The sequence below is a fragment of the Onychostruthus taczanowskii genome, unplaced genomic scaffold (assembly GCF_017590055.1).
Source record: "Onychostruthus taczanowskii isolate IOZ18803 unplaced genomic scaffold, ASM1759005v1 scaffold54, whole genome shotgun sequence".
In the NCBI taxonomy this organism is placed as follows: Eukaryota; Metazoa; Chordata; class Aves; order Passeriformes; family Passeridae; genus Onychostruthus; species Onychostruthus taczanowskii.
In genome coordinates, this window is record NW_024503013.1 from 3,635,903 (window position 1) to 3,649,715 (window position 13,813).

The following is a 13,813-nucleotide window of genomic DNA, read 5'->3' on the forward strand; positions in this document are numbered from 1 at the left end:
ATGTATATACAGCACCTATGCCCAGGGGACTAGAAAGCTTGTGACAAAGAGCCCTTCCATGACAACACTGGTTTCTATCTATAAGAAAGAAATGCAGTGATATTAAGGTGTTGTGTCAAGCTCTGAAAGATTGTAAGAACTTACTGGAATTTTATTAATCTTTTATTTCTTCTATGATATGTCTCAAAGGGGAGCCTAGCTGCTTGATATGAAGCAAATTAAATAAAAATGTCAAGAAATGGATTCTGAATAAAATGAATACCTCATTTGTTCAGATGTCCTTGACAATCAGTCATTTCATATAACTCAATTTCACTTCAAGCTGGGTTATAAAAACACCCTAAAATTTTGAGAAGAGAAAAAAAGTTTTAGGAGGAAATAAAAAAATATGCATAATTTCATTAACTGCCTCATAATGCATTACAAACTTTGAAGAAATATTTGATCACTGTTTACAAATAATAAACAGCTTTGTTCAATTGTATCTTCAGAGGCTTGGATGCTGATTGGGAGCAGTAAATTTTCTTCACCCATAAAAATATCTGAAAGTCTTTTCAAAATAAGGAAATAGAAATCTAGGGAGTATAAACATTTGATATTTCAGTGCATAAGGCAGTTATTTCAAGTTCACACATTTTTATTCCAGTTTTTCTTACTTTTTTTATCCTTCTTATTCTTTGGAAAGTATGTTAACTTTAACATTATTACTGTACAGTAACAAATTACATAATTACTCAGTTTAGCTCTGTGCAGATACTGCATATTAGCTTTGCTATGGTGAAATTTCCAGAGTTAAAAAAAAAAAAAAAAAAGAAAAACCAAAAAACCCAACAAACCTGGACAATTTCAGACATCAAAGGATACTTCCTACTATTTTCCATTAGAGCAAGTTAGTTTAACCTCCAGATGTTGGTATGTCTGACCAGACATACTCTCATGTATACCTGACTTTCAGATTTTTTTTCCATGTCTTCATAGTCTGTGAAGCAGTGAACTGAATTTTGTCTGTCCTCATTCTATTGAATAATTCAGTGTGATTAATAGTCTCACATAATGATAGCACATATAGTAATCGAGGTATTAAGGATGTTTATTTCTAATTTTCCATGATGAAATACTATCTGCATATGCTTTTTGAGGTTAAACTCTGGGATATGTTGCTTGAACATCACTAGGTTATCTAAAGATGTCTTTACCAGCATGAAGGAAAATTTGGAAGAAATTATAGCAAATTCCCAAGCAATAAAATGCCCAGTATAGCATAATAAGATAATAAATAGACCAAAATTTGCAGTTTCACAGACATAGCTGTACCTATCCCAGAAGAATGCTGACAATTGATGATTAACTGATAGGTAGTATTTTTTTTTAATTGCTTAAAGATGAACTGTAATGGTTTTGACCTGTCATTCCTTGCCTTTCACTGATTTTATTTTTTTTTCACTTTTATCAGTGGTTTTGTCCTCTAATGGAGTTATTCATATGGAGCTGAATTCTAGAAGACAACAAAATGCACCTGAATTTCAATAGGGGTTTAAAATACACATTCAGCTGTGACTTAATTGTGCTGTTTTCTGGATTTTCCAGTCTTGTAGGCTTCTTCTTTCACGTGGGTTATATTGCAAAGTTTTGCAGTAACATTTTGCATTTGTATTCCATAAAACTGTATAGAGACTGTAGGAACTCTTCTTACTCAGTACTCCAGGGCAGGAATCAAACCTGAAGTAATCCTGCTTTGATTTTTTTTTTATTTTTAAGCAGAGACAAACTGTCTGGGCAAAATCAAGTTTGTCCTTTAGTGCTATACAAAGATTGGTAACACTGAGAGACGTGAATGTATGCAGGGTCTGCTCCAGGGGAAGGTTGATAAAATGACAATGTCCCTGGACAGCCATTACCTGGTAGTAAATATGTTTCCCCTGTAAAACTGTAGCGAGGTATTTTAATGATGGGTCACTCTGAAAACTGAAAATAAAACTCTTCCTACAATCTCTGCTTTACTCTACCGAAAGTATATCCTGCAAAGGTTACAGATATTTTTGTACTTTTTGTCTCTTTTGTTCTGCTCTTGTACGAAGGTCCTCGTGCAATGTTGCCAAAATAATAGTATGAAAATCACGATTAAGAAATGTCAGTATAGTCTTATTTTAATTAAAAAAAAAAAAGACAGACATACATATAATAGGATGAGGAAGGATTGTTGGTTTTGTTTGAGATTTTCTTATTCCCAAAATAGTAACTTTTTGTTTATTATTATTTAGAAACTCTGTTCCACTTAGCAGCAATGGTTCTTACCTATAGGCGAGAAAATCTATAGGTAGGCAGAGAATTTTACAGAGGGCTCCTACGCAATAAACCTATTAGAGAGTGTTTTATAGGTAATATAGAATATATATTATGTAGATTATATATTATATAGAATAGTTGAAGAACACTCTCCAAAAGCACATAAAAGTTCAAAGACACTATTTGTAAAATATTTAATTTAAAGAATTAGAGAGACAAAATAACTTGGGATGGTCTTTTGACAATGTAAAAGGGTTGAACCCAGGGGGCTGTGGGGCTTTTACAGGAGGAAAATAGGGAGAGGTTGGGGAAAGATTATGTCCCAGGATTCATTGTAGGGCAAGAATTCTTTCTCTGCAAAAGTTTGCATTAAGTTTAGTCTGCTTTTGAGTTCTGTTATGGTAACTTCCTTAGAGGATTTGTAATTGCTAAGTCTTCCCGTTAGTTTATAGAAGTACTGTATGCTGGAAATGCAATCGTTGCTCTTTTAAATTAGCTAAAATAGCTCAGGATCCTAGCCATGTATCCACTTGCACGTCTTCTGCACTTATATTTGCTTGTTTCACTCCTTCTACTCATGATTTATGAAACTTGTACAAAGAAAGAGTAGTTAACTGATCCATATACAGAATATACAAAGCCTAAAATTACTGAACTCGAAAAAAATGTTCCTCTAAATTTGTCAGGATTAGGAATGGTGTTGCATTGAACTATGACTATTAAGATTTCAGACAGAAGTATGTTGGTAATATTTTAATTCTTGGTGACTAAATTCAAATTTGTGCAAATTGATAATGAAAGTAACCTTTACAGCTATAAATGGTTTCAGAGCATGAAGAATGGTCCTGAATGTTATGTATCTTAGTGTCTCAGGATCTTAGATAGAAATTCACCAGTGACTGCTTCTTTGCACTCATAGGTTATGTCATAATATTCAAACAAAAATTACTTGTCAGTTTGGAATTCTTGTCAGAGTATCGAACTACTTTGATTATGAACAGCAAGAGTTTTGCTTAAAGTTAAAATTTCAGCAAGTAGGCAACAGGATGATTTGTTTCTATTGGGTCTAAAATAATGGGTATTTCAATACTTGTTGCTGATGGCGTAGAAATTTTACTTTGGTCTGTCATATTGAGGAAATAATAGGTTCTTTGTTTTGCATGGTTATATGAGCAGTCTGAATTGAAAAAAAATATTTCTTATTTAGGAACCTATTCCCAGTTTTTTACATACAATGAATATTAGAGCAACACTATTAGGTGCAGTAGAGTTCTAATTGATCAGAAGACAGGGAAATACTCTCTCTGGACATCACAATACTTTTGACACTTCTGGCACCTAGATGGAAAGGAAGTCTTTTGTTTTCATTCTGTAAAACAACTTTGCAGGTTGCAAAGAAAAAAAAAAAAAAGCTTAAGGTCAAATTGAAGTGCAAAAAATTATGTCATTTCCTATTGGAAAAAAATTAGATTCCTAGAGAACTTTCATCAGGAAGATAATTACAAACCCCATAAAAATTAGATCTTTGTCCTAATCACTTAGATTAAATAAGATTTCCCATGTTTCTGACTATCTTTTGTGAGCCTGTCCTGGATGAATATCAGGCAATCGGAAAGGAGAAACAATAAACATTGGCCAGTGATGCCTAAAAGAAATCTGACACATATTTCTTGTGCCAAGTTCAATGTAATCTCATTCTCTGTAAAAACAAAATGGAACAAAACTCCCTATGATTTGGTTTTCATTGAGCTAGGCCCCCCAAGCGAAGTGTTGACTATGTAGTAAGTCCTTTTTGTTTCTTGATGTGTATGGCTGCTCAGAAAAATTAGCTGCGTACCTAGTCAGTGAAAATGTTCAGGTTTTCATGTTTAGGTGCAACTGGATATGCACAAATCTTCATATTGGAGCTTTGTGTACAAGCCACTCATGTGTGCTCACTCATCTCTGAATGTCCAAAGTGTGAAGTTTGGTTTCATGCAATATAAGACGTGCTGGATTTAGGAGAGCTTAGATGCCATTTTTAAAATATGTGGGAAATTGATGAAGTCCACCTTATTACTCACTAAAGACTTTTCTACACAGAAAAAGACTGCAGATTTGGTCATAGTCTGCTCAACATCTTCAAACACATGTGAACAGAAATCTCTGCAGCCCAGTCTGTAGGCTAGAAATTTTGGTCTCTCATTTGAAGAACTAAATAATATACCAATATTTCCCTCATTGCTTATTCTGAGACTATCTCATTTCTTTTGTGTTTTGAGAGTTTGTACTCACTCCCATTATTTCATTCACAAAGCACCTGCTTTCAACTGAAAATTAAGTGCTTTTGGTTGTTTTTGATGTTTGAGAGAAGCAGAAAGCTCATTTGAATGTATGACATACAAACATTTAAGAGTTATAAATAATACTATATTTCAAGATAGTAATACTATCTCTAGAAAGGGCTTTCCAGAGTTCAGAGCTCAGTGTAACTGATAAACTAATGAAATCAAGTATGAGTAAAATCTGGATTATAAAATGGTGAGAGTAAAGTCATGTTCAAAGTTTAAACACTTTTTATTCTGCTAAATGTGACTTTCTTTCACATTTATTCCTTTAAAATTAGGAACACATGAACATCTTATCCCTTGGTTTTAAACTAGAGTTTATTCCCTTCTTGTGCTGTATTCATTATATCTTTTCCAGACACTGAATTACCACTTTTTCTCTCATATTGGGATATATTCCAGTAAAGATGTCTTTCCATCCAGTGATATGCAACAGGATTTGCTTTCTAACATATGAAAACAATGTTGGCAATTTAGTATTAATTCAGTTTAGTGCTTAGTTCAGTGCATTACAGAATGCACTGAACTAAGCACTAGTTAGTGCTTTCTAGGGACTTACAGCAGGTGCTGGTCCTTACATTTAGAATAAGATTAATAGAAGGTGAGTCAATAAATTCTTCCCAGTTCATTTAAAATCTCTTCTGCAGACCAGATACAATGATGGACATTATCATTATACTTGAATTAACTCAGTTTGTGCTGTCAATTTACTGTCATTGTAAATGTGTGTATTCAAGGCTCTCCCAAACAAATTTCTGGAGACATTTAACAGTGCAGGTCTTCAGAGAAAGTACTAAATATTCCTTTGCCACAAAGGGACCCACACCTTAAACAACCTTAGCTTTCATCACAGATTATAGATAGAAGAAGAAATTATACATAAATATTCTGTAAACAATTTCTTAGGCAAAATTTTCTTGGGTTTAGATACATATTCACACAACCAATCATCATTACAATGTGTTAGGATACTCAACTTTTGATCTGTAAAATTATTAAAAAATTGTTATTCAGCAGGATGAGTTTATCGTGCCTCAAGAGGTTTCCCAGAAACTGAGAGGAAGATGCAAACTAGTAAGAATCCAAATTAAATTTGTCTTTAGAGCTTTTTTCAGGATATAAGGAAACCATGTTAACACTCCGGCACCATCAGATTAAGATAGGGGACTTCCTTGTGCAAACCTCTCAGATGAGCATTCTTAGTCACAGACCTGGGAGGGATTTATTATTTGTTAACAAAATAATGGCAAGTATCAATCCATGCCTAATCTTTCTCCTGGGTAGGAAAAATATTTGGCTTGCATTTTCTCCTGAGAATTCTGATGATGTTTAGCCAGGAATCTTAGAATCTTTTCTATCTACTGTCTTAGATGTTTATCCGCCACTTATTCAAGCACTGCTTGTAACCTGTTCCATTCAAAATTAGGCCTCAAAGGAAGTTAAAGACCTATTACTGAAAGAGTATATAACAAACACAAATCACTTTAGCTGAAAGGATTTAAGGAGCCTTCATGTTTTGGGACATGCAAGAGGGTAGTTAATATCTGGAAGATTACTGGAAGAAGCATCAGCCTCTACACAGCTGAATAAGAGTATGGGACATGATTTCTCAGCAGTCAGATTCTTTTTGGCCCCTTGAAGGAAAAATTCCTATTGCATAGATATTGCAGTTTTTCCACACTCTTCATCTGAGGTTGTATAAGTCATGGATTGGCAGGCTAAATGAAGAGATAGAGCAGTCCTTTGCAAAACAATAATGTCTGATATCCTGTCTGTAGTTCTTTCTCTTGTTCTTAGCTGAAAGGACTGAAAATCAGAAAGCAATCTTTCTTCTTTAATCCATTCTCCATTTCCATTAAATGGCCCCTAGTGGACAATGTAAAGAATTTTAGCTGCGCTAATATCTGCAAATATTTGAAATTTTATTACATCTATTCCAGTGATATGTAAGTGCCTCAAAATCAATATTTATCACATTGTTATGTCATCTCCTTTTTTTAATAGAAAAATGAAATGCAGACATTATAGCTTAGTGTTCATAAGACATTGTGTAGCAGAGTGCAGAACTCAAGTCACAGATTTACAGTAATGTTGGAGGAAAAAACTTGTTAAATGAAACCTCTTATTAAAAGTAAACCTGATTTTTCTGAATACTTTTTTTTTGTATTTGGGTTGGAGAATGATTACTTTGTGATAACTGCACCATTGTAAAAAAAAAATCTGAAGGAGAGATCTCTTCTATAAATATTGAGGGGCCTTTCTGGCTGGGTGACTAACAAGCCATTGATTCTAACAAGGTTAAACTGTGCTTTGTCCTGTGATATGCTCAATCCTTTAAATCAGTGTCTTCTTTGGTAATCAAAGGCAGAACAAAAGGATTATTAGTTTTTAAATCTCCCCCAGCCATGAAGACCCTGCCTGAAAGGACAGAGACACAAACACTGGAAAATTTAAGGTGGAATGACATATTTCAGAGTGAAGGCCAGGGATAAGATTTATTTTGAAGAGGTATGTTTCATATCAATCACAAATTCAGTACTTTTATACCCAGATATGAACTCAGGTGAACAACAGAACTTGGGATGTAGGGAGTCTAGCAAACTAAGTAATTAGCCTAAAAAATAGTCAACAATGAGGGTCAGGCATTGAAAGGTAAAGGATTTTCAGAAAGGATTTTTTTCATGGGAAGGCAGAGCAGAGAGGCATTGAGAAAAGCATCCCATTGCTCTGCAGTGACCAAAGCACATGAACTCTGTGATTTGTTAGCCACTTGAAAATTGTATATTATGTTTTTATTCTCTGCTGATCAATTTTATTTATTGTTGTATTTCATGTTTGATAACTGGGTATAAAAAAAATGACTGAGAGGATTTTTTATAGCCCTAGCCAAACTTCTGTAAGAGAGTCATGTATATAAGCCTGGGAGAGATTGATTCCAGTGCACGTAGCTCAAGACCTCAATATTTCTTAAAAGTTCAGGTTCCTTTTAGCATTTAATACAAATGAGCAAAAATCTTCATGAAAATGCAGGTGATGATTGTTTTGCCATCCCTGACTCATAGCGACCAAAGCAGAAGCTAAAAAGCTAAAGAGCCTAGAGGCACCACAGCCATAGCAGAGCAATTATAGTGTAATATGGGAAGGTAAGGCCTTAACAATTTCCTTAATATCTATGCAACTGTAATGGCCTTCATGGTGTCAAAGATCATAAATAATAAGGATGAAAAATATCCCTCTGCAATAACAGACTTTTGTTTCCTAATTTTCATAGGGACTCCAAGCAATTGCTCAGTAACTTTATACATTTCCTGCCAGTTGCTGCAGGCATGTCGCTTGCTAGGTTAGCAATAACCCAGAAGAACAGAATGTAGTGCAAAGCATCAGTCAATCAGCATTTCATTAAGAGTATGAAATGATGGCATGACATGCAAAGAGCATTCAGTACGTGTACAGATTGCACTCACCGAAGGGACTTAATGCAAGTTAAAGTTTTGTTTTTATTCAGGGCTAAAAAAGCAAATGTTGAATACTGTGTAACAACTCAACACTATTAGTTTCCAGAACAAAGTCTTACACAAAAGCAAAGCCACCCCATTTTTAATTTCATTGGGGCACAAAACCTATTAGTGAGTGTGAACAGTCAGCAGATATCAGAGATTTAAAAGAAAAACCTTAGGAATAGAAGGCTCTATCATAACTTGAACTATTTTCAGCAGTATTCACTACAAGGGAACATAGGAGATTGCTCTATCAGGACTGATGTTCTTGTAATTGAAGTTTATATAGAAGAAATCTTAGAGGAAATATTGACCCTACAAATAATAACAAAGTCCCAAGGCCCAGCTCCTGTATGGAAGGAAGGAGGATGTACTATTTTCCTTCACTGAGCCTTAGGACTAGAAGGAAGGTAGGTAGAAATGGTGGGTTTTTTGTTTGGTGGGGTTTTTTTTGTTGTTTTTTTTTGGTTTTTTTTTTTCAAAAAAAAGGGACTCCTAAGAACATCTGAGGGATGAGGTTTGACTTCTGTGTCATGAGTACTGATAGAAAATAAATTTTAAAAGTATGATCATTAGGATTGCATTCAGCAGGTTATCATACAGTAGTCTTACCACACAGTCATATACCAACAACACAGCTTTTAACCAGGGAAATTGTGCTTCAGTCTGTATACAGCTTTCCTAAAGAGTCTGAGAGAATACGAACAGAAATGGCCAAGCTGCTTGCATTTCACATAGTTCTTTACAGGGTCACCATCAAAGGCTGTTGAGGAAACTAAATTCTTCGAGGGGTTGGAGTACAGCCCCATTTTCCATTAAAAAGAGATTAGAAAAAATCCACTTATTATATGAGTACCTAAACAGTTTGGAGAACTGAGAGATTGTCAGTGAAGACTTATCTGGGACATCACTATTCAACACATAAACTATCTGGAAGCAAAATGAACAGAGAAGTAATAATACCTTTATCAGATATTGTCAGTAAAGACATTAGGGTGCCATGGTGTACGAACAGCATCTCAAGTACAAAACAGAAAATAGAACTGCATTTTTTTCAAATTAAAAAAAAAAAAAAAAACAAAACCAAAAGTCCAAGGAAATAAATTCTGTGATAGAAAGATCTACATCTTCATTATTGCTGTGCAGTTCTCACCTTCACATCTCAAAGTGAGAGAGTGGAATCTGAAGAGGTGCCACATGGGCACTAAGAATGTTTCTTAAAGATTCTTTTTGAAGAAGAATTAATGGTCTGGAGTTTTTCAGCCTGTTAAAGACATATCTGAAAAAAGATATGATGGATATCCTGTAAAACCATGTAATTAGTTAACTGAGATAAATCAGAAATTAGTATTCATAGTCACAAAAAGAAATTCAGAAAACAGTAAACGAAGTTACAAGGAGTGTAACTAAATTATAAATTTATTGACATCTTACAATCCAGTGGGAATACATTTTTATTACATTTTATACTAGCAATCATTTCAGTCTAGGCTAAGGAAAATTTTAATTGACTACCATTTTTTGATGGCCTGGCTTTATTTTAATACCCAGGACACAAATGTTTTTGGGGTTTTTTTCCTATTAAAAAAGGGGGTTCATAAAGCAATGTTGAAACACTGATTCAGTCATGTCTTGGAGGAAATGAGTCAGTTTTGCTAGAACACATAATGCTTGCAGGATATTTTTTTTACAAAGAAATTTGCTACCTATAGAATTATTTATAGAATTACATTAGAAATAAAAGCATTTTATTCTTTCTTCTTTTGTCATTTATTCACTTATGAGACACATTTAGATTTTCTAATTAGACTTAAGCCCCTGATTAAACATTTAAATGTATAAATGTTCAGACTTCCTCCCAGAACCAAGCTTTTTCAGGGGCCTGAGTGACAGTGGGAAAATGAGCCCCCAGCCCCCACTGGAAACTCCTGAGCCCCATAAGGAACATTTGAAGGCTAGGAATAGATGTTTTACAATTTCAGTCTTATGTATTGTTTTTTGCTCTAACAGGTTGTGGGTTGTTTTTTCATCTGTCTCTGCCAACTGTTATTCTCTCAGCTGTAAATCTTGTACTCCTCTACTTCCATGTTTCTTCTTATGTTCATTTCTTTTCTTTCTCATATAAGAGATCTCTTTTCTCTCCTGCCTTTTCATTTCTTGTTCCTATTTGCTTGCTTTAGAGTTTTTTGGAGACTCTTGACTGATTTTTATAGATTTAGATTTGTCTTGTTGCTACTTTTTCAAAAAGTCAGATTTTATTCCATTTTTCTCATTTAAAAATCTGAACCATACTTACTTTTTTTCAATACAGCCTTTTTCTCCCAGGTATTTCCTACCACCATAGCCCAAATTCCATCTAACCAAAGACAGCTATTAGAGTCATATTCTTCTCCTTCCAAGCTGATTATGATATTTTCTCCAAGTAGCATAAAATCCAAATTTGTAACCACACCTTATAAAGCATAGCTCTATTCCTTACTGACTTGTTATTTCCTAAGCGCTTGTGTTCTCCAAAGCTGTCAATCACTCTAAAGCAAATCTGAGTTAACTTTATTGATTGTCAATATATATTTTCCCATTCCTGAATGTTTCCCCATTTCCTAGAATGCTATCTTTAAGTATTTAAAGCATTGTCCTGAAATCTTCTTCCAAATTAAAAATCTCACTGAAAATTACGTAACTGAAATTTTCATGTCTACATATCTTTGTTTGTATCTGTGTGCAAGTGCTCCTACATAATTTGAGGGTTTTTTCCCTGAGCTTAGACGGTCCTCACAGTCAAGCACAGCATGATATGTTGATTTATTTGTCTAGTTGTTAAAGTGCTGGTACACAAAGATTTGGTCCATGAAAATTCTCACTTTTCTATTGATTGCCAATTTTAATCTTTGAAAATTTAAATATTAATTCTAATTCCAAAAAACAAATCCTTTTTTTAGACTCAGTGTTGTGCTACTGGTAAACTGAAGAGCATTTTATTGCATGTGTATACTGGACCTGGGCACAGCAAATCAGATTGAGAGGCTATCTCCATCAGTTACCAGCTTTATTGCTGGGCAGATTCAAACAGCAGGCCACTGGTCTCTCTGTGATAATGGAAAACTGATGATATTTCATATTTTAAACGTTTGTTATTTTCCAGGTGTGATGGGGGAATATGAACCAAAAATTGAAGTCCATTTTCCTTACACAGTTACAGCTGCAAGGGGAACTACTGTTAAGATGGAGTGTTTTGCACTTGGAAAGTAAGTAAAGATTCTTTCTAATTAGATAACATTGTTTATTAAGATGAGACATGCCTAATTTGTGGTTTCATTATTTTGCTGGATATTATTTTACAGATTGTCCTTACTGCACTCTCAAAATAACCAATTGACTAAGTAACTAATTATGAAATCCCTGTCCAGCCATTTTTGTGGTCAGAAATTCAGTCAAGTTAACAGTATCTCTGTCAAAATGAAAAGTACCAATCACCTAAATGAAAAGCGAAAAGGTTTTTTAATTGAAAGTTTTACCAGACTCACACCCATTCATTCACAGGGATACTATAAGCCAGCAAATTAGTTTTCCCTGTAAAAATTTCATATTTGGAGAATAGACAAAAGTTAGGAGAGTTTTTTCCCCTCCCCTCTATTAATAATTTATACAAAGACCACAATGTCTTGATCATGTCCTAACCCACTTTGTGGCAGCACCCACTCTATACTTCTTCTACCTGACCTAATAGCACTAGTACAGAATGGGTGTTTGCTGTTCATGTCAAGGGGTTTTTAGATGTTTGTGGACAAAAGAGTTTAGGGAAAGAAAGGTATGAGAAACTGAAAATAAAATTACTTCTATACAATATTCAAATTACAGAATTTAGGATGAAATTGATAACATTTCAGTTTTGTGGTGGTAGTTACTATTAGTTACTCAAGTACTGTTATGATTGTTCCCAAGGATAAGGATGTTAGTATACAGGCAGACAGAACTAAGAGTCATTTCTAGTGATTCAAAGAGATTCTTTCTTCTTCACATATATGCTGCCAAAATCAGATGTTCCTTCAATGATGTTTCTCTAGAGACATATGAAAAATTATAATGGGTAGGGTTCTTTCCAAAATACCTCATCAAATTCTGTGTGGTGTGTTGAAAAAAAATCTCACTGTATTGAATTCTTTTCAGCTCCTTTTCATAATGATATTCTTTTGGACACCTTCCCCCTAGTCTCCATAGTTATGCTGTTAAGTATCATATATCCTGCTTGCTTTAGTTCATGGCTTATCAGAAAACATACAAGTTTCTTACAGCATGGCCTTGATTAAAAAGTAAGGGCTCATTTGTCTTTGTAACTCCTTTGCAGGAATTCCACAAAAGATTTAGTCTGAGAAATACTATATCTTACACACCAATTCTTCTTATTTACCTAAGGAGGAAAAAACATAAGAGGTTAGGAGTTTTAGGACAATAGTCTGTTTTCCTGAGGATCATTCCTTCAGCTTGCTCAGCAGGTCTAATTTTCCAGAGTGACTTTTCAAAGACTGTCTCTACTACCTGAGAGGGCTTTTTAAATGTTTCGTAGTTCTTTTCATCTTCATGTGTCATTGGTCACTGGATTTTTACTGTTCAGATTTTTCTCTTAACAGTTCCTAATTACTGACTGGATGACATATGTCTGAAAATTACTCCCTTCTTGCTGTTTGTTCATGTTTGACCAATACCGAGATGCTCTCAGTGTGCAAGTCAACAGAAATTATACACAAATAATTAAAGAGAAATTCTGACAACGTTTTTCAGTTGTATCTATTTAAGTTCAGTGAAGTTGATGAAGAAACAGAACATAACCAAACCAGTCCAAACAAAAGCTGGGAGACCATAGCCCACGTGGAGGGAGCCATTAGTGACTGCAGCTTTTGCAAAGTCATTCCCAACACAAATGCAAGCAGTAGTTTAGAAAACAAATGTGACACAAGAGCTGTTGTAGGGTAAAACACAAGTCTTATGTTTTATATAGTAAAAATGAGGAGAGAGGTATGTGACAGAGGACAGAAAAGCAATAAATGGAGAGATTCCCTGAGATGATGAAATAAATGAGGAAAAGAGGCTGATGGCTCCAGGCTCTCTCCTGTCAGAAACACTGCCAAGTCAATAGTTGGCAACGAGGCCCTTTTAGACTCAAGGCTACGGTTGAAGCAGTAACCAACATACTACTTCTTATTTTCCTTATTTTGCTGGAATTAAATTGCAGTTGCTGACAGATTACAAATCAACTTTCCAGTGAAAAGGAGTTATGACACACATTGTCCTCTGCAACCATCACTGAAAGGCAAGAACCAGACCTACTGATGCCTTCCACCTTCAGCACCGTGAGATTTAGTAAAAAAAATCTCAAAAAGATTCAATCACTATTCAAAAAGGAAGGTGAAGTTGACAGGAAGGATTTCAATTAGGTTGTTTCTTCTTTTTTACTTGGTGTTAATCTTTAATAAACAAAAAAATCAAGACCACCTGAATGACCAAGGAATTTCAGGTTACTTAATAAGACCCCATTTGCTGCTATAGTAATGGGCAGCTATTTTTACCATGCACATTCCTTATCTTCTTTTCCCAGTCATTAATGCACAATCAAATCAGCTGAACTGAAATTGCTTTCAACTTGATATGGTAATAATTACATGAATGACATTTCAGGCACCATTTGAAACCTGAAGGCTGAAGTGA

General features: G+C 34.6%; 1 protein-coding gene across 1 annotated transcript in view; it reads left to right on the forward strand.

The window, feature by feature from the left end:
• Positions 1–13,813, forward strand: part of CNTN5 (contactin 5) — a 269,832-nt gene that overhangs the window by 117,729 nt on the left and 138,290 nt on the right. The window contains exon 7 of the mRNA XM_041417056.1: positions 11,253–11,355. Within this exon, the coding sequence (XP_041272990.1) occupies positions 11,253–11,355 (103 nt within the window). The remainder of the gene's footprint in view (positions 1–11,252; positions 11,356–13,813) is intronic.